At 44.0% G+C, this 27,662-nt stretch overlaps 3 protein-coding genes and 1 long non-coding RNA gene across 4 annotated transcripts in view; 1 reads left to right on the forward strand and 3 right to left on the reverse strand.

The window, feature by feature from the left end:
- Positions 1 to 5,703, reverse strand: part of actn3b (actinin alpha 3b) — a 33,084-nt gene extending 27,381 nt beyond the window's left edge. Inside the window, exon 1 of the mRNA XM_018677116.2 lies at positions 5,313 to 5,703. Coding sequence (XP_018532632.1) covers positions 5,313 to 5,447 — 135 coding nt within the window. The 5' untranslated portion in view covers positions 5,448 to 5,703. The remainder of the gene's footprint in view (positions 1 to 5,312) is intronic.
- LOC108883722 (uncharacterized) lies at positions 3,468 to 8,810 on the forward strand. Its single transcript, XR_001960949.2, has 3 exons — positions 3,468 to 3,982; positions 4,063 to 4,161; positions 8,138 to 8,810. It is a non-coding gene; the product is annotated as an uncharacterized LOC108883722 (long non-coding RNA).
- An 865-nt stretch (positions 8,811 to 9,675) lies between these two features.
- Positions 9,676 to 16,534, reverse strand: rbm14b (RNA binding motif protein 14b). Its single transcript, XM_051075707.1, is given in 5 exon segments — positions 9,676 to 12,753; positions 13,093 to 14,143; positions 14,500 to 14,734; positions 14,736 to 14,853; positions 14,965 to 16,534. Coding segments are annotated over 4 exon segments (1,704 nt in total). The 5' UTR covers positions 14,850 to 14,853; positions 14,965 to 16,534; the 3' UTR covers positions 9,676 to 12,449.
- Positions 16,535 to 16,862: 328 nt separating this feature from the next.
- On the reverse strand, positions 16,863 to 23,489 carry LOC108883716 (copper chaperone for superoxide dismutase). Its single transcript, XM_018677170.2, has 8 exons — positions 23,330 to 23,489; positions 22,989 to 23,061; positions 21,678 to 21,815; positions 21,085 to 21,259; positions 20,147 to 20,207; positions 19,615 to 19,692; positions 19,303 to 19,406; positions 16,863 to 18,625 (listed from the first exon to the last, which is right to left on the reverse strand). Exons 1-8 carry the CDS (start codon positions 23,462 to 23,464, stop codon positions 18,466 to 18,468), a joined length of 924 nt encoding a protein of 307 aa, XP_018532686.1. The 5' UTR covers positions 23,465 to 23,489; the 3' UTR covers positions 16,863 to 18,465.
- Positions 23,490 to 27,662: the final 4,173 nt, after the last annotated feature.

Here is a 27,662-nt window from a genome sequence, read left to right on the forward strand (position 1 = left end):
CGTTATTATGCAACACCATATCCTGACTGTGAGGGGAACACATGTCAAATTCATTATCACTGGTAATGTGATTTCAGAGTTTTCAGTTAGACTGTGTAACTCAGCATATTTAAAAAAAACATGCCAGAGTTTAGTTTAGGATAGGAGGAAGATAGAGAGGACAAAGACCTCAGTGTTTCTGTAGCTAAACCATTTGTTGAGATGCATTTTTTCCCACAGGACTGCAAAAAATACACACATTGCTGCAGATATATTTGGCCTGAAGGTAAAACTGTCTGATATATATATATATTCCTATGGGCTGCTGTTACCCATAATCATTATCAAGAGAAGAAACCAATGTTTGCAAAGCTAAATTTACTGCAAATCACTTCCTTGATATCACCTAAAGGAAGCCAGTGTTTTAGTACTGTCTCACCAAACATCAGGTAGGAGGTGAAATCAATGACCCTGTCTGGCTGCTGCAGTACCGCCTGAGTTGTTAAAAGTGCAAAATGAGATTAGACGAGAATAGATTCGATTACGCAGCACCCTAAGATCTCTCCTCGCCCACACAGAGGGGCATTACATTAGGTTGAGTGGATAAATATCACATTACTGAATATAACTTTATAACACCTGATTCTGATGATGATCACTCTTTTGGCCACTTCATTCATTCTACACCCTGTGGAATAGAAGAGAACAGAATAGAGAAGGAAACAGGAAATATATGAGTTTCATTACAAAGCTAGTTTAAAAAGTGCAAAAAAAAAAGAGCAGTCTGTACAGAACTAGGATGTATGAGGCTTCCTGTTAATAATTCTTTTTGATTATTAGGCCTTAATCCGCCCTTAGACTGATGCATCAGTCATTCATTCATTGGCATGATTATCAATTCACATGATACTTACACATGAGACAAAGTGATAATTCATTATCTATTGTGACTAAATTCTCATTAACTTCAGAACTTACAAGTTTAATTTTTGGAAAATATAATATTTTTCTTTCATCAAACAATTAAAAAAATATTTTAATTGATCGGTTGATGATTTTGATTACTTCCATAATATAATCATACAACAAAATCTAGACACTTTTGTCAAAATGATCCCAATTAATTTGGATGCAATGTTTGGTGTAAAACCAAGAAAGTCACTGGCTAACTATTTTTACACTTCAATTAAAAACTGCCTACTTGGACACAAGGCAGGGCCTCATATCCTGTGTTTATGTACTAAGCATTCCTCCTGTGGCTAACAGATCAGCTGAGCCAATATGGCTGTTGATAACCCTATGTAATGGGTATTTATAGGTGATTGCTAGCAAAGGCTTCACTTGGCAGCCAGTCATTAACTTAGTCAGTTAGCAGCTGAACTCTTAAACTATGTGAAACAGAAGATGACTTTAGTCACAGTGGTAATCTTTTTGGTTTTAATATTTCAATACATTGAAGTGGCCAAACAAAAACATATGGATGTGAGTTATTTCATAAGGTATTGCATCACTCTGTACCAGCGTACATCCATCAACCATGACACACATACTCCTCCTTTCTCTAATGAATAGCCATGTGTTCAGTGTTACAGATGGTCTTGAGAGTGCATTCCTCTGCAGTGAGTTAATCTTTAAACAGCTATTGATCCTGCTCAGAATGATCACTAGTTTTTGTAGATGTGCTCAAGTAAGACCTCTCCAGGCTGTCAGCTCAGCATCTGGGTGAAGCAGACGTCAATAAGCTTTGAGAGTTACTTCTGTCCTCGACCAGCCTGTTCACCTCAGCTCTTGAACCAGCCTGACAACCCAGCCCTTCTTATTTCTAGAATTACAGATACTTTGATAAAATAATAATATCGCTGAGACAAGATGTAGCCAGATCTCATCGCTCTGTCCTTTCATATCTCATTCCATCTGACACCATTCACAAGATGCAATATCTAACACGGTTTTTGCCAGCTCCTATTAAATTAAATTCCTGGTCCAAGCCGAGCCATGAATCATTTAGCTAGCAATCAACAAGAGCTGCTCCACGATAAATATAAACCAATGTCAAAATGTACAATTCAAACACGCGCATGGACACAACACACACACACCAAGCACACACTATTTCTAATGGCCGGTATCAGATTCGGCATCACTGTGTGTTGACAAACACTTTACTACTGAGTCAAGTGGTGAGCAGCTTTTTCCACTGAAAATTTCAAGGATAGAAGAGAGAACAGGTGGCGCACAGATTTCCTTTCATATTCATTACATCGCAAAATGATGCACTGGCTATATTTATGGGCTGATATCAGCTCCTTAAGCTAGATTTTACATGCCGAGAAGAGCAATGGAGTATGATGACCTATTCCCCTGGGAGGCTGAGGGGTGACGACTGAAGAGAGGGGCTTGCTTGGCTGTGTGAGGTTTTTCAAGGCCTATTGTATCGTCTTACAGTTAAAAGATTGACAGGTGCATGAGATGGAAAGAAGAGCAACTCCTCTAATAGACAAAAGATGGGAAAAAAGAGACAAGGTGTGCCACGGAGAAAGAAAGAGAAGGTGCAAAGGGATATTTCAAGAATGGGTGGTGAGAGGAAGTGCGTGTCAACCTGCCTGGAGAAAAGACAGAGCGACAAAAAGAAAGCAAGAGATGAGGGCAGGGAGGGAGGTAGCAAAGTTGGAGCCGAGCAAGTTGAAAAGTATTTTTAGGAAGATGTTTATTTGTAGGTCTGAAACCAACCCGGGGTGTATATCTACCAGCCTTGCCATCTCTCTCTCTCTCTCTCTCTGTTACCATCTGTTGAGGTCTCTCAGCCTGTCACAGTGCCTCAGCTCTATGGGTGGGGGGACATTTTGCATTGACAGAACAATTCTGCAGATTCACTGCAAAGTGCCATCTGAACATGCCTGTTAAAAATGCTGCTTTTGTGCTGCTCTATGATGGGATGAACCACGAACGTGCAAATTAGGTTTGGATTACATTAATATATACATTGGTATAGATGCATTAATTTATCAGCATACTATCACATACAAATAATATTACTTGTTCAAGGACTGTACAGAATACATATACATGTCTTGATCATGTGACTAGAACACAACATTTACAAAACACATTTGTGCACTAATACAAGACTACAGAAAAAGGCAAGACATAAAACCCAACAGCTTTTCCTCAGTTTGAGTCTCTTAAGCCCAGTAAGCTAACCATTACTTTTGCAATTAGGGCTTTTTCTCTAATATTTACGTTTGAAACATGAAAAGCATGTATTTTGCACCTCTCTGAAACACTCTTCTATGTAACTCTGTAACTCTTGTTCAGCCAACTGCAGATGGTAGCTAGAAGCCACTGCTCTCTGCTGATATCTTCTACCACAGATCTTTTATTAGCTGCATTCATCTATATTAAAAAAAACAAACAAAAAAAAAAAAAACCTTTATACAGCCAGTAGAGTCAGAGTTGAGCAAAACTCACTTCCAGCTGCCATCTGTATTTGGCTTTAGGTTACTTTACTTGTTGCCACAGACTTGAGATTTTTTGTGCTAGCTGGATAGAGGAGTCATTTAAATGGTGTGAAAATGCTCAATATAGTGTTTGCAGTGTGAGTAAATTTGGGCTAAGTTAACTTTACGTCTAATCAACGCCTAAATTGTGTTAAATAGGAATATATTAGGCGTCTGAGTTGTACGAGCATTTTTTGACAACATCCAGGCCTGAAATACTCTCTAAACAACCATAATACCGCAACGTATGACACTGAGAAAAAGTTATTTCTTAATGGCACAAATAAAACATTGTAAATGATCTACCTGAAAGTTATTTTCAGCTTGAGCTCTGTGGTGGAGGACGGTGACTCTGGGAACTAATTTAGAAACGGACAACCAACATGGCGACCATGGCGTGGCAAACAGTTGTGTGAACGTAAAGCGAGTCAAACAGAGGACGATAAATCAATAAATATCTCTCTTTCTTATCTGAAACATTGCGGTGGAAGGACAGCTTGTTCCAGGTGAGTGTTGAGACAAATGGTAAAACTGTATTAAACTTTGTTGATGTTGTTTCTGTTTACCGGTAGTGGTTGTCTTTCAGCTCGGCCAGCTCGTTAAACGCACCTGTCGAGCCAGCTGGTCGCCTAGGCAACGGCTGAGCCCGTCCCCTGGGCTAGCTTAATCTGGCTAATAATAACATGTAAGTATTTTTATTAATAATTTTTGATGTTACTTGAATTCGGGAATTCTGGTTTCTTTTCCGTGTATATCGTTAGTTTATTAATTTCTTATTTGGGCCCCCACTGACCTCTACTAGGCACTTTCATTATTTCCCCATTAGCAGCTTAACGGATTAGTCGATTGAGGCTAAATTAACTGGCGACATTTTTGATATCTGACTTATAATTTAAGCCATTATTAAACAAAAAGTGCTTAATAAGGGTCTTTGACTGTAGCTCGGACAATAAAAGTGTATTTTATCTTGGGCTTCAGGGAATCATTTATAGGTATTTTTGCTATTTTTTGATAATTAAAATAATTGTTGATTGGCTTAAGTTTTCTCTAAGTTGATTACTTGACACACAGAAAAATATGAAAGGAATTCAATATAACAAAATGACCCAACACAAGCTCAGTATAAACTAAAACAGTTAAGGTGGATAATCGAGGACCTATTATAGTTGATACTATACTTAAGGCAAATTTATAACAAATTTATTATTGATCAAGTTATGCAGGATCACCTGACATGGAGTAAACCTGGGGCTTTTGGGGGCCCTGGGAAGTTGCACTCTTCAGTTGGTAATCCAGTTTTGCCCACAGACCTACTAATGTGGCCTAAAATAGCTGGTGAACTGACTTAAATCAAAATTTCTTTCTCTTTTTCAACCCTACCTCTGAATTCAGTGTTTTGTTTTAAACCTGCTCCAGGTTGGTTTAATGTTGTTTGAACATGATAAACATTTGTGTATTTCATGAGTTATGATTCAAATGAAGGCTGAAGCTTGGGGAGGGTGGTATTATATTTAGACAGCCTTCGCAAGGCAATCGGGGTAACTGAAAGACAACACTGAGAAAGTTCCACGGCCTAAAATATCTGCCCATAGAGCTTCCAGCAGGACTGAAGTGCCAGGTGCGAGGATAGCTAAAGCGCAGATGCTCAGTTTCATGTTGGGCTGTTTTAGACTTTACACAGTTAGGGACAGGCCAGTGATTCAGAAAACAATCCAATGTGCCGTGTTAACATACATTTAAAAATCAGTCGTTAACTGATGTGAGGGCATGGGTAAATCTGTGCGTAATTACGCACGGCGGCACAAGCTGCTCCAAGCCTCCAGATCCAAACCTTACCTTCCTCTGCTGCTTCTCCCAGGCGGGGTCCAGCAGCAGGTCCCTGTCCCAGTCCTCCTCTTGGGTCATGTACGCTTCTTCATGGTGGATCGTATAGGAGTTGCTGTATGTCATTTGGGTTTCGACAGCTGTCATCGTGCCGCCTCTGTCAGGACTTCTCACGTCCCCCTCAGCTTATAGTAAGAAAAAAATATTCAGCAATAGAAACGACGACGACGCCGTGAGGGCAAGAACCTCCTTGAGACGAGGGGTCTCGCTTTTAAAGGGGGGGAGAGACAGTTAGGGGCTGCAGAGACCAGACTCCACTGGTGCGAGGTGCCTGTGCGGAGGTGGTGCTCCCACTACCAGAAGACCCTGCCGGCCGGTGCTCCTTTCCTGGTCAAAAGTGGCACACGTGACCGCACCCCAATAAGTATGGGAACCGACAGCTTGGGTATCGGGTTCTGACCCTAAAAAGGTGTAAAAGGCGGGGTAGTCTCCCGCGAGCAGGGTTTACAGGCTTCTAAATGGTGGGGAGGGATGTCAATCACGCCCCCTGGCACCAGCGAGGTTTTTATGGCCTGTGCAATGCACCTGTTGCTGTTAGTGAACCTCAACGGCAAACCAGGCCTATGTAGTTTCACCCTACCTCTCCCAATGAAAGGAGTGAAAGAAGTGAATCTTAAATACTAAAAAATATTGATACAAGTTAAGAAATTATTTAAGATATTAGTATGATAATTATTTTTATGTAACTCCAGGTAAAATAACCCTGGTGCTTAAGTGCTGCAAAGACTGACAGCAACTCAAACCACCATATTCCACACTGCTGAAGATAAGGCTGCAGGTAAATGTGTAGCTCATACTGTTTGTTTTCTGCAGGGTAACAGTCTATCAGGAGATATTCATGGCTTTATATATTGCTTGTCTCACTAGAAAAAAAAAAAATACAATAACAATAAAAGAAATTCAAGGCGCTTACATGAGATAAAAAGGAATTTATTCATGATTTGCATGCAGATTGAAAAATGCCTCAACATTTTAAGAAATACAGGTTAAAAGGCATATATATGCATACACAACCGTACAATATAATTTGTGTTTATATCAGGATTTGTCATTCACAGTAAACAAGTTGACGCAAACATTTCATCTAACATTCATCGACTAAAACCCCCCCTCCCTTCCCATCCCCATCCCCAGTCCCATTTGTGCTGGGAAACAAATTTCCTTGAAATGAGCGGATCCAGATTCGCTATTCTCCCGAGGTGACACATTACTCAGTCACCCTTAATGTGTCTTTGGAAACTAGAATGATTTCTATCATAATTAAGCAGGCATTTAAATGTAACTACACTCAGCTTGGTCCATTAACCTACTTGACGACGCTTAGATACTGTGTGACTATTTGTGGTTACCATTCGGTACATTACTGTGCTGCTATTGAGCTGAGGGAATTTACTAAGTTGATCACTGTAAACATAACGCAACTGTGATTATAAAATGGACCATGGAAAAAGACAGACTTTGCCTCTGGTGGCTGTTAAACGTGTACAGTAAAGGGGGGGTGGACAAAATAACAGTAACACCTCAGAATATAACGCAAGCCAATACACCACCTCCACACCCTGCAGCATCGAGAATGACCGAATTCTAATACAAGTTCTCAACAGAAATTCAGTCAGTTAATTAACGCAGGGAGGTTGTATTGAATTGAATTGCATTCTTCAGGGGTTCATGCTCTGTCCATCCCCCTGTAGCTGAGGTAATGGCTGAGGTATGACTCTACCGCTATCTGAAGAGGGATGAGCAGCAGTAGAGTCTGGTATCTGTAATTCTCATCTGTGCTAGAAGAGCTAGAATAGTCATGATCACATTAATAACACCTTACTGAAATCTCCGCTTGCAAAATCAAAAGGCAATATGGTCTATATGGGTTGTGCTCAAACCTAACTGGAGCGGGGTTGTGTTCCAGACACCTGTGCATCTCAGCTGCTGAAGGAGAACAGATGCAACCTGCGGGATCCCGTCACATATACAAAAAAAAACAAAAACACAAAAAAACAACACAATACAGAGAAGTGCGCATATAGAGCATCTAGATTACAGTTCTTCAGCTGTCCAAACCACAGACGGCAGGAGAGGGAAGGTGGGGGAGGGCAGTGGGTGAGGAAGTGGAAGTAGGGAGGAGGAGGAGGAGGCTGCAGCGAGCTTTGGCTGTCAGTACAGTAGTACAGTGTGACTGTGAAGTCAGAGCAGGGAAGGAGGAAGGAGGAGAAGAGGAGGGGAAGGGGGGGGGTTAGAGAGATGCATGGCTGCATTCACCCAAGCACAGGAAGCCCAGACTCACAAGCAACCTGAAGGAGACTTAAGTTAGGAGTTGGGGAAGGTGGGGAGGGCGAGGTGGGCTGGAAGAGAAATGGACCCTGGAACGCCGCGATGCCCTGATCATGGAGGTCAGGAAGGGAGTCAGCGTTCTGTATACTCATTCTGAGGCTGCATTGTTTTAAAGGGAACTCTAATAAAACTGGCTTCTAGTTGTTTTTCCTGACAACACTTATTTAATTTCATGCTGTGAAGAAATTATTAATCTTGGGAGCATGTAACTTGTGTAAATGCTAAATTGTTTTGGTGGAATTCTACATTTCAGTATCCAGAGATGAAGAAATGTATCTAAGACACTGAGAGCTAATAGACAATGGCAGCGTTAGTCAGTATATATACTGAAAATAGTGTCCTCCAAGATCAGGAAGGTGAGGCTAGGGAGCAGCTTCCACTACTGACTCACCTTATAATCACCTCATCTATCCCCCCCTCCTTCTTCTACCCTCCCCTCTGTCTGTTAGACTATCCTCCATCTCACAGCTGTCGCACAACTCCTTTGACAACACTGAAAGCCAGTGAGCGTGGGATCGTGTGTGAGGGCTACGCTCTCCATCTCAGCACAATCGTAACAGGTAAGAAACACACAGAAGTCACTCAAAAGTGCACATATCCAGCCAGTCCAGCTGATCCCAGGATTAAGAGGTACAGAGCTGCCGTCCCAGAAAAGTCCTATAGGAACCCTGAGATTGATGAGAATCTACAGGTCAGACTGGCCTCATACCTAGGCCTATCTTATAGGACGTTTCTGATTGGCACACAGGCTGTGAGGGACCGAAAAGAACGGAAATTGTTAACATCTACAGTAAGGAGGTTGGATTTATCATTTCTGATGTGCTGAAGCTAAGTTCTTTTGGGAAAAGATCCCTCCCACAGCCGTGTGGAGCAAACCCAGCATTCACCAGTTTTAGCAAAAGCGCCTCGTCCGACATTGAAGTCTCTCTGTGTCATGTTACTGAGTCCGGCGGCGGGCCACCATACATACACTGTCCATTGGCACGCCCGGGGTCTCTATGGTAACAAAGGTAGGGTGGGGAGGTTGGGTCAGGTGTGTGGTTCTGGGAAGTTGAGTCCGAGCCAGAGCCACGAACCCAGATCCAAGGTGAGCGACGGCGGTGGCGGCGGGCGGGGGGTGGGGTGGGGGGAAGCGCTGTGTGTTTGTGTGTGTGTGTGTGTGTGTGTGTGTGTGTGTGTGAACGGCGGAGAGGAGAGGCGCATAGGGACAGTAGGGTGGTGGGGGATGAAGAGGAGGAGGAAGAGGGAGGGGAGGGGAGAGGGAGGGATGGAGAAGGGGTAAAAGGAGGGGGGCAGGGGTGGTGGTGGTGAGGGCGGCGAATACGGCGGTGGAGAGGAGTTGACTAGCGGGCAAGGGGAGAGGGGGATCGTCCGCATGTGCCAAGCCTCACCAGTCAATGAAACACCACCCAAAAAGTTCCTCAGACATCCACGCTCTCTTCCTGTTTCTCTCACACACACACACTTCCTTTTACTCACTACCTCAGACACCAGCAGGACAGAGAGGGCACAGTCAGTCGCTTTGTATGCTGAAGCGATACAGGTGTCAGTCCTGCAGAGGTGTGGGGGGGGGGGCCTGGCCCCACCTGCCGCCCCGCCACCCCCACCGAGGAGAAGCCTAAGGCTGTAGGTGCGGCACTGCCATTGCAGCGGAGGAGAGGAGAGGTGGTGATGGCGGAGGAGGAGGAGGAGGAGGAGGAGGAGGAGGAGAAGGGGGGGGGGGTGTTTGGTCAAGGCACAGTCAAAGGAGGGGGGCGGCAGGTGGAGGGAGAGGAGAGGTCAGTGCTTTTGTTGCTGTTGTTGTTTTGGTTTTGGGTTGGGGTTGTTTTTTATCATTTACCTTGGTGGTGAAGAGAGAGAGAACAAGTTCCCACTGCGTTGTTGGCGTTGCGCTAAAAGTCGTCCCCATGGCTCACGCTGCCACGCTCACGCACGGCTGCACGCTGGCCGTTCCAGGTGGCATGGTGACCTAATTCAGTTGAGATAGTTAGTTCAGAGCTGGACTGTCGAGGGGCTGTTTTTTTTTTGTTTTTTTTTTTTGTTTGCGGCAGAGTTACAGATTATGACACATGCAGGTCTGAGAGTAGAGTGGACACAAAGACACACGGAGGGGGGAGAATTTGGTGCAGCAGGGAGAGACCAGACCAGACCAGACGCACACCCATCAACCCCCAGGAACAGGACTGCTCCACAGATCAAAATGCACCCAGGCCATTCTATCTGTGTGCCTCTCCCCAGCTCTCAACATGATTTCACAGTGTGTGGAGTGTCCTTTTCTGCATTAAAAGTCAATTTAAAAAGGACCACAGGAAGCCTTTTCTTGCCTGAATACTGATGATGATACTAAAAATGCATTTGCTCAAGTGCAAACCCCTTTCGTATAAATGCTGGTTTGCACACAGTTTGAGAGGCTGGAGAGAGAAAGGAGCACTAACCCGCACTTACCCTGACCAAAGAGAGCAAAGCTGGGCCAGCATCTACACCTGTCTCCCCCTGGGTCCCCAGTCAAATGGGTCTGGTGGTCATTTTACACAAGAGAAACAGATAGTGGAGAAGAACAACATAAACAAGAAGGGGAAATGTCCAAACCCTTTTGCTGTCTTTTACCACAATAGTCAGCCAAACATTCTTTATTATAATAAGGTTTATAGTATACATATTCTCAATAAAAAGCATGCCGATTTTTTTAAACTTTTCTTTTGTCTTTTCCTAAAAAAAACAAAAGGCAAAATTAAAATACTTCTCTAAAAAATACGGTCTCAAACATGGCAAACAAGACATTTCGCAAACCACATTAATTCTACAAAGGATGCAACTGGTATGCGTTCGTATATACGACACAGAAAGATTACACTGTGAAATGCAAAAGTCACTGAACCACTAAAAACCACAGGGCGAGAGGGTGGGTGGGTTGAGGAGGGAGGGGGGAAGGGGGGGGCGAGGCAGTAAGGTGATTTCAGAGGGTATATCTGTATGTGCATCAGACCGCTGCATCAAACAGTAATTGCAAGAAAAAAAGAAAAAAAAAAACTCAGAGTGATTGTTAAAAGCGATTGTAGAACCAGATACAACAACCGCATTAAAACAGATGCTTTTTTTTTGGCAATTACAATCTGAAGCAGGTCTGCTATTTGGAAAAAGGAGAACAGCTGGGGCAACCGGAAGACACTGCCCCATCTCTCACTTCATTGGTGCTATTGTTTCTGCTTAAAACCAGAGGCTAATTCGTGAACCCGCGAGGCTCATTTTGTGGCTTTTTCAAAACCCTATGATATGAAACAAAAAGTAACACACGAGTACACGAGAAAGCTTCCAGCCTTCTGGATACTAGGCTCCTGGAGAGGGCTCCTGTTACCCTCCCTTGAAATGATTAAAAAGTAATGTCAAAAGCACTTAAAATGGGAGATCCCTCCACTAAATGCACTTCACTCAAAGCTTATAGGCACATAATTGAGCTTGTCACATATTATCATGATTCCTAACAGGATGCTATGTAAAGATCCTTTGTAAACAGCTCATTCAGTAGTCACACATGGGTTTTTTTTCCATTTACAATTCATTACATCCCAGTTTGACTCGTTTTACATGTAAACTACACTAAAAACAAACAAAACACGTACACTATTTTAAAAAGAAAGGCCTCTGAACATGAAGGAGGACTATCTACAAAAGTCATTGTCGCTGGAATCCCGCTCCTCCCTAAACCGCTGACCCTGTGCCTTTTTACAAGGAGGAGCAGGAAATAAACTGCTGACTGGGTGAGAAGTGTGGAATATAACAGAACAGAATAGACTGTACACTGAAATTTACTGTCAGAGGTAGGCAGCTGTAGTTAGAAAGAGAAAGAGAGGTGAAGCAGTGTCTTTCAGCGTTGCAGTTAGAGCAAAAGGTGAGGAGGGGGAGTCAGAAAAAGGGTTGAGTAAAGATCCAAACATACATTACAGTACGTATTATGTGTGCTTTACGTTTTTGTTTGTTTTGTTTTTTTCTCTCTGCAAGGCGCAGGCTTAGCTGCTGCGTTTGTGCGCTGCAAGGTCAGGAGCCCGCACATCTCTCTGTCTTTCACTCATTCAGACATCCACATCACATTCAACACAAACAACCCCCAACCCCAACCCCACCCCCGCCACGGAAACCCATCAACCTTGGTCCTGTTAGACACAATGCAGTACAGCCAGTACACAATATGTGTTTATCTGACTTCCCATCTGATCACATTACAAATCTAAACTCTTGAAAATAAGGCAAAAAAGGTTTAAAATTAGCTGCCCTAACTGATCATCTAGGCCTAAGGAGGATGGCTGATAGGTTCAAAACCAATGTCTTTTGTTGTAGATTTGGCCTTAGAAAATCATAACTGGGTTGCGGAAATAAAGGCATATGAAACGACCGACTGGGTCAGTCTAATACTGGCACAAGTGTGAGACTGGCACGATAAAAAAGTAAAACTGAGAAGCACATAGAATGCCCATACAACAGATGAGAGCCTCCCTTTCGAGGCTGTGCTGTGTGCATGCGAAACAGGACCAAGGTTGGCTGATCAAGTCCCTCAAAAAGCAGGTTAATAAACCAAGAAGCCCCCAGTTTCAAACCCTACCCCCACACACACTTAGAGCCCCTCAGACGCACGCACACATACACACACACATACAGCTGCTGTAAGGTGGTCAAGTTTGGGGATGAAGGAGGAGATGTGGAAGGGTGGGTGGGTTCAGGGCAAAGAGGGAGGGATGGGGGTGGGGGGCAGAGAGTTGTGTGCGACTATCGGAAGGGGGGCTCAGGCGTGTGAAGGGAGAGTTCGGGGCGGCGGAGGATGGCCTCCTTGCGCGTGGGCGGCGGCAACGGCGGCTCATACACCCTGGGCGCAGCCATGGCGGCTGCCACTGCCGCAGCGGTGGGGACCACTGGCCTGAGGGCGTCCAGCGTGGCGACCGGCTGGGCTGACATCGCGGGGACCGTTGGCACGGCCGGCATGCCGGGGATGGCTGTCACTGTGCTCGGCGGCGGGTAGGCGTACTGGAATTGGGGGTACTGCTGCAGCTGCTGGTAGTACTCCGCATAGTACCTGGGAAAGGGGGAGGAGGGAGGGGGGTGGAGAGGGGTGGGTTAAGCAAGGGAGGGGAGGGTACAGGTAGGAAGAGGGACAGCAAGGGCATTTATGGTAGCACTTGGCAACACAAAGGGAGTAACAAGAGAGTGATAAAGTGAACAAGAAGCGTGGAAAATGTAAAAAAAAAGCATTAATCAGCTCTGAGAAATGTGCCAACAAGATTGTAAAAGCATCGAAAATCAATTCTTAGAGGGTGAAAAGTGCCGAAGTAGAGAAAATGAAATTTAACACTATGGTAATTTTTCAGCGTTGCTGCTTAGTTGATGGCAAAGACAATCAAAGATCATCCCCTACCTGGCCATGGGGTCCTCTGCAGCCTCGACGGCCTCTTCTGCTGCTCGGCCAGCAGGCGTTGGGAGCAGGGGTCGGCGCGGCTTGGCTCTCTGGTACATGAACGGCTTCATCACAGGGTCTGGCAGTAAGGGCGCTGACCTCCGTAGGGGACTGCGGTCCCTCTCGCCCGACTTTGCCGCTGCTGCTGCCGCCGCCGCAGCAGCCACCGTCTGCTGCTCGGCCACAACCTGCTGGCCTTGGGCAAAGTAATGCGCCTGCCTGGCTGCTTCAAAGATAGCTGTGGTGGGGTCCGCTGCTCCCATGGCGCTTATGTGGGCATAGGCTGGTGTGGCTGCACCGTAAATCGCTGGAGCTACAGTGTAGGCGGGGTTTACAGCAGCTGCTGCCGTTGGCATTTCTAATCCAGGGGCAGCAGCCAGGTACATGGGGGGGTTGGCCACAGTCGGAGTGTAAACTGGAGTTGAGTAGGCAGCAGCGGCGGCGGCAGCAGCGGCAGCCGCCGCTGGAGTCGCAGCCACCTGGCCATAGATGTTGGGGGTCATCGAGCTGTACACTTGGGTGGCGCCTGATGTAAGAGCTGCCTGATTGGCCACTGTACCATAAAGCTGATTGGCAACATTGGCACCGTACACCTGACTGGCAAGGGCACCATAAACAGCTGGGTTCACTGGATTGCCATCAGTGCGTGTGCCTGTGGTGATCCCGGTGAGAGCCGCGTACGTGGGATCGAAAGTGGAGGTGTTGTAGACTGAATTGTGCACACTTTGTTGGACCTGTAGAGGCAGTCCTGCGGCTGCGGCGGCGGCAGCAGCCAAGACCGCCGCCTGACTCTGGTACTGCTCCAGAGAGGGCTTCCCCACAGGGCACTCTCCAGCATAGTGGCCCTGCTTTCCACAGTTAACACAGGGGATTTTCCCTGTAGGCGCCTGCTTGCTGGGCTGGACCTTGGACAGCTCTACTGACAGCGGGCGGCCCTTAAACGAGGTGCCGTGCAGGGCCTCGATGGCCTGGAGCGCGTCTTCCTTGTTTTCCATGTGAACAAAGGCATAGCCTGCAGAAGAGGAATGCCTGGCTGTCATTGAGCGCAGGGACAACAATTAGGATCACAGTGGCATTGCCACAATCACTTACTCATTACTTCTACCTTGTCTATCTTTACAACAGGGATGTGGGAGGGACAGAGATGTAGCTGTTTTACACACTAAGAACTTTGTACCGGTGTCTCATAAATATCACATGGTCACACTTTTATTTTAGTAGAGCATTTGCAGGCACCCAGATACAATCTCTTACCTGCACACAGCACAACCTCACTCTTAAACTAGTTCCACGGTTTTACAACTATCAAGCAGAACTTGTGTGATGTGACTATAAAACAATTCAAATGTTACAAAGTTCTTCACTCACCTTTCACTTTGTCACACTCTAAAACTTTTCCAAACGTCTGGAACAACTGCTGCAGATCTTCAGTGGTGCACATCCCACTCAGATTACCCACAAACACCTTGGTGGAGTGCAGAGGCCTCCCCCTCGACTCCTCCACCACCAGATTCCGGCCCCGAAACTCCCGTCCATTGAGCTCCCGGATGGCGCGCTCGGCGGCGCCCTCTCCCTGCAGGTGGACGAAGGCGAACTGCCGCAGGCACGCTGCAGCTGACCACCTGGCCGTAAGGTTCGAAGATGGCTGACAGCTCCTCCTGGGTGGTGTCCAACGCCAGGTTGCCCACGAAGAGCTTCACTGTGTGGCTCTTGTCCATGGCGCTGCGGAGATACAGAGGAGTGATGTGCTTGGCTGCAGTTAGAGATCAGCGAGAGGATTAACAGCACAGCTGCCATGGATGTAACAACTACTGAGCGAGCACAAAGCCACACCTTCAGCTCTGTAGTAGTCTGACGAGGAGGAGGAGGAGGAAGGAGGTGCTGGAGTGCAACTGTCTGAACACAGGGGTGGACTGCAGTACACAGAGACCCAGCTGACCCAGCGATTTAGTTTCTTTTGCAGGGCTTAAAAATGTCTGTGAGGGAGGGGTGCTGCCAACTTTGGATTAAAAACTAAAGTCTTCCTGCATTTCCAGCAACATGGAACAAAAATTACTATCATGAAAAAATGCAACAACTCAAAATTTAGAGGTTGTACAGCTGTACTTTGCATTTCAAAAAACTAATTTGCTCAGTTACTTCAGTTCCAGAGATTAAACAAACACACAAATAACCTGTGTCATAAACTCTGAAGCGGAAAAAGCAACAGCTCATGATTTGAGGTCAAAGTGATAAACGCATGTATGAATACAATACCAGATTAACATTCAGATTTCACAAATGAAACACCACACCGACCACACATTTGCCTGTGAGCCGGCCACAAACTCAGATTAGATAAATCAGAGCAGGTTTCCCTCCACAGAAACAAAGGAAGCGACATTTTTTGTCCGTGATCAGTTCAATATTCTTCAACGTACATCAGGGATCGAAGGCAGCTTGAAGGAGATCTCTGAAGGATCTCATTAAAGATCTCGCTTGAGAGGATTACCTGTGCAGCTATGAGTCACACTCACACACAGGAGACAGTGGTGAGAGGAAAGGAGCATTTCTACACCATTTCCTCAGCTGTGTCATCAACTCACATGGCCTTTTTATGATGGTAATATGAACTTCTGTGTTGACAGGGCTGCCTCAAGTTTCCTAATTTCCTTCTAAACTACACAAGTGAAACTGAAGAGTGCTGCCACAGGTTGGCCAACACCTTGTCTCCCTCCTGAACAACCTTTATGTCTGGCTGTAAATCAAAGGGCAACGTGGAACATGACACCAGAGAAGGACATTTCTATTTTTTGGTCATGACCAAGCTACACCTCCTCCTCCTCTCCCTCTTCCTCAAGCTGCTGCTCATAGAAAACACATTAAAAAAAAAGATGCCCCAGCGTGTGCACACAGCCCTACTGTATTCAGTGAGTGCACCCCTCGTTACATATGGCTGCTGCATTAACTCAGGGTTCATCTCAGGCATAACAACCAGAGGGGGAAGCTGTTTTTTCTGATGACGCAGCACGACGCTGAGTCAACACATTTCCACATTCATTTACGAGCGAAAAAGAGAGAGGGGGGAAAAATGTAGAAAAGACACACAAGTATGGTTGGTTAGACTCATTGGGACAGCTTGTCCACGTTTGCTGTAAAATTGTGAATGGCGAGACGGGATGCTTGTTCGCTAACAGGCAAAACAAGATGTCCCGAGGCGAAAACAAGCGCGAGGAACGGAATAAAAACACTTCTTAGCTATGTAAGAGCGATAATTACGTATTAGCTAATATAACAACTGGTTCTCAATAGGAGGTGGATACAGTGTATCAACAGACAATCACATTTTTTCCGCACTGGAATGAATACAGTGTAACACCGAGTGAATCCCGGGCAACAACACGATCAAATAGTCTTTGTCGCTAAAACATACCCGCAGAAAACACTCGAGCTTTAAGACGAATCGGATTTAATTAGCTCCCATGCGGCTCGGATGAGAATAATACTGCAGAAAAGGCGATTAAATAAAAGGATCTACCATCTTACCTAGGCGGTGCTGTATTTCAAAATGGTAGCGCCTGCTTCCGTTTGAATGTCGGGCATACTGCTGGAAAAAAGGCTGCAGAGGGGGAGGGCTGCTGCTGCTGCTGCTGCTGCTGCTGCCGAGCTGCTGCACCCGGAGGATGCTGAATCCTCACAAAAACGACTTGTGAAATGACTCGAGTATACACACACACACCAACACACGAATCTCGTGTAAGCCTGTTTAATTTATTGGAGCCACCAGAAGGATAAAGGCTACCTCAGAGCCACAGGGTTCTGCTCCAAAGGGACAAGCAACAAGTGGGTGAGTTCAATTAAAGGACTCATTAAGTGCTATGAAAAAAATGACACGTTTGCTTAATCACAGAGAACAGTTCAGGTGCAAAATTACTGCTAATGCAGGGTTTGTGTACAAAAGATTCACATAGGTTCACACAGACAGAAAATTAAGCAATAGCATTTATCAATGAAAAAATACCAAACACTGTGGTTCAAGCCTCTGTTAAGCCTCTAAATATATTTGGGTTTGTACCAGGAGTCTAGGAAACTGTGGAGGGCATTTTCACCATTCAAAGACTAGATTTGTTTTATTTAAAAAAACACCAGCATATGAAATGATTATATAAACAGTCCTTGGTTGCATTCACAGCCCCCAGACAGAAAGGGAAAAAGGACACCGACTGAACATTTAGGGGAAAATTCAATAAGCTTATTCAGGCATTACCAGGACAAGACAGATGCTCAATCTGAAAAATCAATGCAAAACTGGCTACGCGCTCGTACAGCAGTGCACTCGATGTCGCAGGAAAAATATGCTGCGCGTTAGCAGAAACCAACAGGTGTCAGCAGGTGGAGGTTTTGAATGTGCTGTATAACATGTCAGTCATCATGTACAGCTTCTGACAACAGAAGAAAACACTCAGTGTCTTAAAAAATGTCAGTTCCCTTCACTGTATGGCTTTAAAGTTGTTTGCAGCAAACATGGAGGAACTGTACACTCAGACTCCATGATGAAAAAACAGCTGAGCACACAGTCCTTTAACCCCCCACCCCTCCCCTCTCTCAAACTTTTACCCCCTTTTGCCCTTTCACTCTGGATGGAATTTGACTCTCTGTCCCAGGCTCTGTCCCTTTACCCAAGTCACTTACACCACCTCATGGATTTAAAATGAACACACTCATGTAGGAAAGCCCTCTGTTGGTCCGTGTGTTTATAGATTCCCCCTACATGTTTAGACTTAGCTAAATGGTTCCCACCTTTTATTGTGCCCCTTTAATAGATGTAATTGTTCCAGATAATACAGGTGTGGAGGAACCACCACTGCTGTTTTTAGGAGGCTTGCATAATTAACTTAGACACTTTTATAGCTAACTGAAGGGCATTCATCCCCACTAGTACACAGCCAAAATGGAAACCTCACATCTTACGAGCGCATCAATTTAGATGGTGATGAGACAGTTGTGTCAGAGGCGAGTGGTTATACAAACACATAACAATATTAACGGACATCTAGCTAATCAGAGGTGACTTTAACAAAGTCCCGGCCTGTTTTAATCTGCTTTAGTGCATTAAAAACCCTCAGAGGACACTAACTGTGACTGCAGGAGCATCAGATTTTATCACGGAGAAAAAAAATGAAAGAAAATAAGGCCATTTTTCTTTGGTTGTCCTTCCAGCTGTCTGGAAACGTATTCCTCAGCTGTCTCATCCTCGCTTCAGCTTCTGACCCTCTGTCAACAAACGTCCTCTCCATCTCTCTGAGACGCTTTCTCTCTCTGTTCAAACCGGCATCAGTGTTCGTGTCTCGAGGTTCACAGGTGTGCTGCCGGCGTCTCTGCGTTGGTCTTGCTTCGGCCTTTTCCGGCTATCGGCCTGTCTCTCTCCTCCCACAGCGTGACCCCGTCACAGGCACAAATCTGTTTGGGGTTTTGGAAGAGGCCTGCAGATCGGGCGATGATCCCACAGGCCAGCCTACGAAGGAGAGAAGGGACAGAAAAATGAAAAGACGCTGTGCAACAATTAAACAAAATCAGCTACTAAAGACCAGTCATCTTATGGTGGTCATATAATTAAAAAAATCTATAGGTCCTGCACTGGGGATAAAAAAATCAATATCATAAAGATCATGAAAAATTCATTTAAATATGGATTTATTACAACATGGCTATTAATGCTAATTACAGCAAACTGTTCAGCAATGTTAACTCCAGTATTTCTTACCTGGGCCTGATTTCTCATGTTCTGGGGGTGTAAATGATTGATGGGGACAAAAATCTTCGTGTAAAAATGTAAAAGTGGCAAAAACAAGCATTTTAGTGGACGTACATTGATGTGGACAATAACCCACTGAATTAAACTGCTGCAGCTGTTCATGGTTGCCAGGTACATTGTTCTTACTCAATACTGCACTTATTATTTACACCCAAAAACATGTGAAAACAAGGCCCACATTCAAAAATACCAGTTATCGCTTAAGAATTACAACTAAAACAATTAGTAAATGATGCTTCCTAAATGTTTTTTCAGTCCCTTTCAGTTTGTATTTTTGAAGAGCACTCATTTAAGAGAGCAGAAAGATTAAATCTTGAAATCGGGCTACAGGATATCCATTCTGTACGCGTTAACCTAAACCTCTGCTGCTGACCCACCTTTCCCCTGAATTTCCAGTGTGTTTGGAGAGAGGGTGACTGCCCCGACCCAGGTCGTCCTCCCCCGCATCCACCACCAGCGATCGGCCAATCACATCCCATACCTGCAGCAAAGCGATTGCACCGGGGTATTAACAAACAAAACATTTAAAACCTGCCATCTGGCGTTGTGTCGGGAATTAGATGTTGATATATGAAAACTTTGCTTCCTAAATCTTCATTATTCTCAATATACTGTGGTTACATAGCGTACTGCTGGTGCCAAATATGTGTGTGTGTGTGTGTGTGTGTGTGTGTGTGTGTGTGTGTTACCTTTAGCTGAGTGTCTTCTAGTCTAAATGAGGCTCTGCCATCTGGTCCAGCGACAATATTTCCCAGATCACCTACATGCTGCACAACAATACCGCATGTGAGACTGATACATAACCACACGACACACAGTGAATAAATAACACTGAAATAAAAACACTGGGAGTATACAGCATGAAAGCCAAGAGAAAAAAAAAACACTGCCTCTGAGCTGCAGCAGCTCTTTCACACACTTTAGTGAAAATTTAACACCTGGAGCAGAACAGCTCAAAATGGCTCCTGTGGGAAAAGTTTGGCAAACTGAGAGGGATATCACATCCTCCATTTGGCTTGAATTGGAAGTTTTCATATTTCTCAGGAGTGATTTTTGTCAAACTTTATGATACAAGAATATTTATTTACTATATGTTATGCTCTTTGATCTTAACATCTAAATGTTCTGGCACTGCTGATCTTCAGCACAGAGCAAGTAGGCTCTGAACTTCTAAAAACGGATAGTTATTTTTATAGAACTCTAAGGAACAGACATGCGTACCCTTTCAGAGTCTCCTGGACCACCGTGTTGTCTTCCAAAGGGGTTATAGTGCTCTCCACAACTGCAGAAAGGCAGAGACTGAACTTAATCAAATATAATCATGTATAAGACATAATATTTTCTGCACAGACGATGACTGACAGTACAGAGGATGAGGAACTGTTAGAAAACAGATTCTTTTTGTGGATTTTGTTTTTGATAAGCAGACTGGAAATGTGAGGAGAGGGAGCTATTTTTTGGGGGTGTCTTTGATGCCTTTTTACCTTATCTGCTTCCTGAAAAGATTATCAACTGCTTGCTCAATGGTTGGTGGACAGAGAGAAACATCCAATCAAAATATGTTTACATGTCCCACTAAGGCCACATGGATAAATTTTGGATGAATCTGGCAGCTTGCACTGTTCCCAACTGAAACAACAAGGCGCTGTTATCACAGCATTTAGAGCCATCTGTCACACCAAACTGACAAAAACTGGATGGAAATTATTTAAACTGATGGTCATGAAATAAACCTCTAGTACTGTGAAAATATCCAGGAGACGTCTGTGTTTTCAGAGGCGGTGGAATTTGTTCTCAGTACAGTACAGAGCGTCTCCACCTCATTCGCTCTCTAATTCAGCTGTGTACTACTTCTCATTCGTTCTCTCCGACCCTCGTCCTAGTATCAATATTACAGTACTGCCTTGTTTTATGAATGAGGCGGTACACAAGTTGTGGCTGCCACAGTAGCTGTATTTGACCAATCTGCAACAGCGAGGGCTGAAAACTCCACCCATAAAGTTCCTGAACCTTTAAAAAAAGAGTTCCTGGGACTTTCATAGAAAAACTATTTTGTCCCTAGTCCCTCTGAAAACACAAGTTTAGTTCCTGAGCTCCTAAAACATTTTCTTGGTCCCCAGAAGAAACTGAATGAAGCTCTCACAATGCGTTGATCCTACCTGTTGCAGTCCTGTGTGAGGTCCCCCAAGGTGTGAACATGGAGGCCGTGGAGTCCAGGCTCCAACCCATCGACCGTCCCATCAATCAAGCAACGGTCCTCCGACAACTGCAGGAAACGCACCACCCCATGGATCTTTCCTACACCCTCCAGCATGGCCACTGCTGCACCCAAATCTGTCATTTAAATGAAAAAAGATTCTAAACAATGTGCATATTAATGGTTGTGATGTGATTGAAACTTTAGCATCGTCACATTTAGACACATCCAGACTGATCTTACTGAGACAGACCGCAGTTCACATTTGGAGTAAGAATGCATCACAAATGCGTCTTTAGTGACAGGTCACATAGATTTTATCTGTGGGAAACTGGGAGCTGAACATAAAAAAGCACAGACATAGAGCAACAGAGGCAGACTGTTATGTAGCTATTTATATATCCCCTAGAACACAGACTTCAGATCCTTGTCTGATGGGCAGCCATAAGCAAATGTGTGTTTCAGACCAGGCTTTTAGCAGCTGACAGTTTTCAATACTCCGCACTGAACAAGTGTTGGGTTTCCACACTCAGCCTTACTCCTGCTGTGTCTCACCTTGCTCTGATCCTCCGATGCCTTTCAGTACCGCCCTGCGTCCGGTGCTTTCTATCAGAGCCTGCACCTCTGCACTGGTCAGGGCTGATTCCACCAACACCTGCTCCCGACCGACATCGATGCTGATGGACTGCACTCCTGCAAACACATTAAAACGAATGAACGCTGTCACCGGATAAACAGTCAGACAGGGTAATGACACACACACACACACACACACACACAGGTAGATAAAGAGAATGAAACCTATACTGTAACGCAGATTTTTTGATAATCAATTAATCTTATGTGCCGTTCATTGATTTATATCATTGTACATTAATTAACTTTGGGTTTTAGACTGTTGGTCATGTGTGCACTTTTCTGTATTTTTCATGCTAATGATTAGTTAATGTATGTGTCTCTGTAGTTTATATCTGTAGGGTAGATGCACGTTAAAGGAAATTTTCCTTGAAAGACCAATGAAACCTGATTCTAATTACCAGGAAAATAGAGACAAAGTTCATTTTAGTTACTTAGCTTGAAAACAAGTTGTTGATTTCCAGTGGAATTTCCTTCATCATTTCTTTATTATTGGAAACATTTTACTGCACATTTTGCAGGTTCAGCTGACCAGCTGTGCACTGACTTAAAGACTAGGCAGGACTAGTTTAGTGAATTTGTTACAGGTCCATTATTTCTTAATAATTTCTTGAAGATTTCCTTGAAGAACTGCGCTGTTTGGTGCTAATTACAGGAAAAACAGATATAAAGTTCTGTGACTGTAATCTTAGTGAGCTCAGCATGTTGTGTTGAGTTTAGTCACTGACTTCCAGATTCATTTCCATGAAAGAAATTGCTCCATTAAAGCCCCAATGAATATTTATTACTCGTTCATTTATTATTGGAAACTTGATTCGTTCTTCATTTATGCTGAATTGTATGTTTGTTTGTAAACAGGTCACATTTTGTGTGCTCAGCTCATCTGCAGCCCTTTGAATAAAAGTCAACAGAGTTGTGCAAGCTTTGCATTTACACATAATTGGATCTGCAGCAACTGATCACTGTATTTTCCCTATAGTTAATATCAAATGCAAACTCATTCATTATACTCTTTTGCACATGTTACATGACTTTACTTATGGTGAAAAGTGCGACATTAATAAACTCGCCAAGTCTTACCGGCCAGACACACATTATCTGCTGTTATGGTCCTCTGCTGTCAGTTACAGAGCACAACCCCAGCAGTGACTGTCTGCTTCAGAGAATGTATACATGCAACAGACAACAGCTCCATACATACTACAGGTAAACATGTAAAGGCGCTCTCACCTGGTTTACCCTCCAGAGCAGCTCTGACTTTATCTGCGCAGCTCTCACATGTCATCTGCACCGCAAACTCCAGCTGTGGAGGATGAAACAGACACAACACACCTGTAAATACTACATACATACTACAACTACATGTACTGTGTGTGTAGCTGCAGCATGTGCGGTAGGACAGTTATCTAACTGCGCCACACGGTACTGGATTTTATCATTGCAGTCTTTTGTACTATCACGACAACGTCCCAAAAAGGCATGGTTTTGTTTTGACAGTAATGTTAATGGTGAAATTGTGTCGTGACACAGCGGAACGTGAGCCTAAAACGTGACTAAATTGACCGTCAAACCTTGGTTGGCCTCTCCGATTCCATCTTGAAGCCGCACGTCGCCGCCTGGGCGATGAAAACTGAATTAAACAGATAACTTCCCACTTTTCTAGAAACGGAAACCAACCAACTGTTCCTGCTGCCGGCCGCAGCCATGTTTGTGAGGTCACAGTGACGTTGCCGCACGTTACCGCCGCCAGGTGTCGACTACCTGTCACTGCAAGTCAGGACTGAAACAGACAGTTATATAGAGTTTTATTCAAGTATTAGTGAAGTATTAAAGTAAAAGTAAAAGTAGCTTCCCATCATGCAGAATGGAACCTGACCATTACAGTCTGTTGTGTTTGTATTAATTAATATGAATCTGTAAACTAACAAGGAAGTGAAGTTATAAAATACTGTAGTGCACTAAAAAGTACATTTGCCTCTGACTTGTAGTAGAGTACATAGTATCACATATACAGTACTCTTACTTTACCTACCAGCACTGAGTTTTCTTTATTTAAAACCTCACAAAATGAAGTATAATGTGGAATGTAAAAAATGGAGTAGAAGTTTAAAGGGTTCTTTATTTAATCAGTCCCTGTTTTTAATACTATTTATGGTTGTTATTCTTTTTTTTTTTTTAGCTGTAGCTGCTTTACATTTTGTAATGACCTGTTCATAGTTAGTGGCAGGGTCCGCCATTCCGCCTAGATTCAAACTGCCAACCAGTGCTTACCTACAACATGAATCTGCCTGATTGCACTGTTAACAGTTATGCCTGCAGACACCACCAGTGGCCACAGGTGTCACCAAATCAAACAGGTGTGAAATCTTGAGGGTCGTCAGAGAAATATACTTGACTGTTTGGTAATGATAACAATAAAGAAGCATGTGTTGATTTGTTGTGATCCAAGTCCAAAATGTCTGAGATTTAGAAGGTTTAAAATTTATCAACCCATTAAGGTGCATCAAATAATCCTTTAAATAAACCTAAAAGCCACTATTGCTGCATGGTTTTCATCAGGTGACAAACAGTCCAGACTTTACATATACACACACAGTGCAATGATAAGATACCTTTGGCAACATAAGCAGGTACAGCAGTAATATTGTATTGTGATGGTTTAGGGGTGGGCAGTATCAATAAGGTCCTATACTGGAGACATAGTTATAATAACAAGACAAGAATGTTTTTTGTTTGTTTGTTTGTTTTTTTGTACTTCAATAAGTGAAATATTTATACTTGATGCAAAAATCACATAATGCCACAAATCAGTCACTGATATCCGACACACTAACCACAGTATAACCGAGGATATAACTGATTTTCAAGCCATAGTGAAATGAATGGAAAGCAGTGGCCTACCATAGAAACACTATAGGTGTATATCCATACAGTAATCGCCATTACACTCAGGGGAGGAGGGGGTTATCTAGACACAAAAGATTGTAGCGTATGGATAAAACTAAACAACCACGAAGGTTGAGGACAGTTATGATGATTGCTTCCTGCAGTATGTGGTGGCCTCCGATTCAATTTCATAAGTGTATAGATTATAGTTCTGCAAAGTCGATCTGCAGATTAAAGCCTCATGTTTCGCATTGGGAGACCACCACTAAGCTGATGACTGCTTCCCAGGTTTTTAGAGGCTCAGAGGAGACCAGTGTGTGTGTGTGTGTGTGTGTGTGTCTATGTGCCTATACGTCCCTGTCATACCTCTTGGCATCTTTCTGACAGCACAGATAAGCCACAGGAGATAGCAGATGACCGTGATGTGGCGTCAAATCTGGGTCGCAAGTCTAAAATAAAAGCTTCTAAATCAAACCTCCTCAGACTAAATTTGGGATGATAAGTTTAGAGAGTGACACACATCCGTGCACCGTGCATGTGCTGTCATCCGCCGTGTGTATTGATCCAGAAGCACGACTGTCATTACATCAAAACAACACCAAGAGGCCGGTGTTTTACACAGAGGAAAGCAGAGTGGCAGCACAGTGAGAACAGAGCTCCTTCTGTATGTGGTGGCTCATTGGCTTTGACCTCCGACCCCAGTAATATGACCACAGGCTTTAAGAGGGCTGAGGCAGTGTGCACCAGGCTCAAAACACAGAAGCACTGCCTTTCATGTGTGTGTTGAGCGGTCTTTTTCTCACACACAGCAGCGGTTAATTTATTCAGTACATGGGAAAATGTCTCAAACCTCTGCCCTTATGTTGATCCTCAGCACTGAGCTCTACATTCAGAGGCAGAGGAGGGAGAGCTTTGGTGACACTTGAGCTTAAGGGAGGGGGATTTCATTAACACACACTGATGTATAGGTACAGGAACACACACACACACACAAGTGAGCGAGGAAGCAGCATGAAACCTAATCACTACACAAACACCATCCACAGCAGATTCAGAGAGAAAGTGAGTAAGAAAGTGGGAAAGAAGAAGAAGAGACAAGAGCAAGGTTGAGGAAAATGAGAAAAGACAGCAAAAGAAAGAAGTTGACAAAGAGGTGTGTGTGTGTGTGTGTGTGTGTGTGTGTGTGTGTGTGTGTGTGTGTGTGTGTTCAGAGAGGGCTGTGCTGACAGGAAGTGTTGACAGCCCTGTTTGGAACAGTAGAGGTTTTATCTGTACTAAATGAGGAACTATCCCCAATCGCCTCCCCCCATTAGCACTGACCTGGAGTCTGTTATAGTTTCTTATTAAAAACTTCAAGAGGGGAGGACGGAGCTCTTGTTTCAGTAACCAGTGAAAGGAAAGATGTTATTTTTAGAGCAGGAAAGACACAATGTTCTGTGCAGAAAAGCAGAGAACATTGAAATGCATACCCTGTGTGATAACAGATAACTACAACAATCAAATTTGATTGCAAATTCAAGTGCAAAACACAACCAAAAGACAAAGGTAATCAAGTGTGCAGGAGAAAAGAAGTGTCCTCTGTCTGCTTTTAGGCAATGTTAATGTTAGAGCCCTCCGTAAGATAGTAATGAAGTAAAATAAGTGGGAGTAGGGACTAGACTGCAGCTCACCATGTGGAGCTTTGTGGGCAAAAACTTTGCAATCAGTTATAAAACTTGAGATTGAAAGTTTATTCAGCCATGACAGAATATTTATATATTCCTGTCATACAATTTAAAATTTTCCAATTTCAAGTAGCTCTGGAACAGCAACAAAACCTTGTTTTGCTAAAACTCCACCAAAATGTCAAGTTTGCAACAAGAGGAGAAAATACACTGTACCCTGTTTACATCCAAGTTGTTGCTGCTAACGTAAGACGGCTCAGTCTTCACCCTTGTATGTTTGTTCTCTGTTGGACTGCGGCCCACATGCAGCAATATTTCATTTCCTGGAATATATATTTAGCGTATGAGTGGAAATGACAATAAACCCAGGAGCAACGTGTACAAACTAAACAACAATGGCCTATGAATGAACTTTTCAGTTAATGTGATGAATAGTTGCAGTGAACACCAAACTCAAATCCAGGAATAGTAACATGGTAATTTAGATCAGACACAACCAAAGGTAATCCTTAAGGAATTTGTGTGACAAATTTACATTGTAAATTGCAAAGTAAAATGCCAACAGGAGCAACTAACAGCACATAAAAACATCAAAAGGATTTAAGAATCAGTTCATTTTTATTGGGCAAACAAATAGACAAGGATTTAAACTTGGTTCCTCTTACAAGTTAAACAAATATATTGGTTCATTCACTCCAAAGCTACTGAGTGGCTGTGAAAATGAACTGGATTGGACAAAATTGAAAGTAGTATATAAAATAAAATGGAAATTTAAGAATCATTTGTCTAGGATTTGCTGGAACCTGTCAGGTTGCAGAGAGAGGAATGAAATTCAGTGACAGGAGTAGTTGTAAATACATAGTGTGCCTTTGTCCCTAACACCACAAGTGCTTATAGCTGGGCTGATCCCAAATGGAATCAAACCATTGACCCTGGCCGTGCTTCACCGGCGACGCCAACCACGACCTCATGACGCTGAATTATTCAGCTCCCGAGAGGACGAGTGGCGGGGCCTGTTAGTGGTGTGAGGGACCCCGCAGAGGTCAGAGTAATGTCACAGCCCAGCCCGAGCGCTCTCCATGTCTGCTGATTGCACCCTGACAGCCCAAATGGAAGATGAAGCCAAGCGTGTCCGGGCGGGGGGGTCTGGCAGCGGAGGCCCCCGCCTCTGCATGAACACAGAGAGCAGGGGCCATGTTTGCAAAAACGCATGGTCTATGACTTTGTCCTGGTTTCACTTCTTTTCAATCTTTAGAAGAAATACAGAGGACAGGACCGTGATATTCGTTCACTGGAAAACGATCAGACATTTTTGTAACATTGTAGAAATATTGAAGGAGGTATTTTGTCAGTC

This window comes from Lates calcarifer, linkage group LG14 (genome assembly GCF_001640805.2).
Source record: "Lates calcarifer isolate ASB-BC8 linkage group LG14, TLL_Latcal_v3, whole genome shotgun sequence".
Taxonomy (NCBI): Eukaryota; Metazoa; Chordata; class Actinopteri; family Centropomidae; genus Lates; species Lates calcarifer.

Coding starts and splice junctions, on each gene's coding strand:
- LOC108883716 (XM_018677170.2), bottom strand. CDS start 23,464: ATGGCTGCGGCCGGCAGCAGGAACAGTTGGTTGGTTTCCGTTTCTAGA. Junction 20,208..21,084: donor CTCACACAGGACTGCAACAG/GTAGGATCAACG, acceptor GCCTTTCTGCAG/TTGTGGAGAGCACTATAACC. Junction 19,407..19,614: donor TAGAAGACACTCAGCTAAAG/GTAACACACACA, acceptor GCTTTGCTGCAG/GTATGGGATGTGATTGGCCG.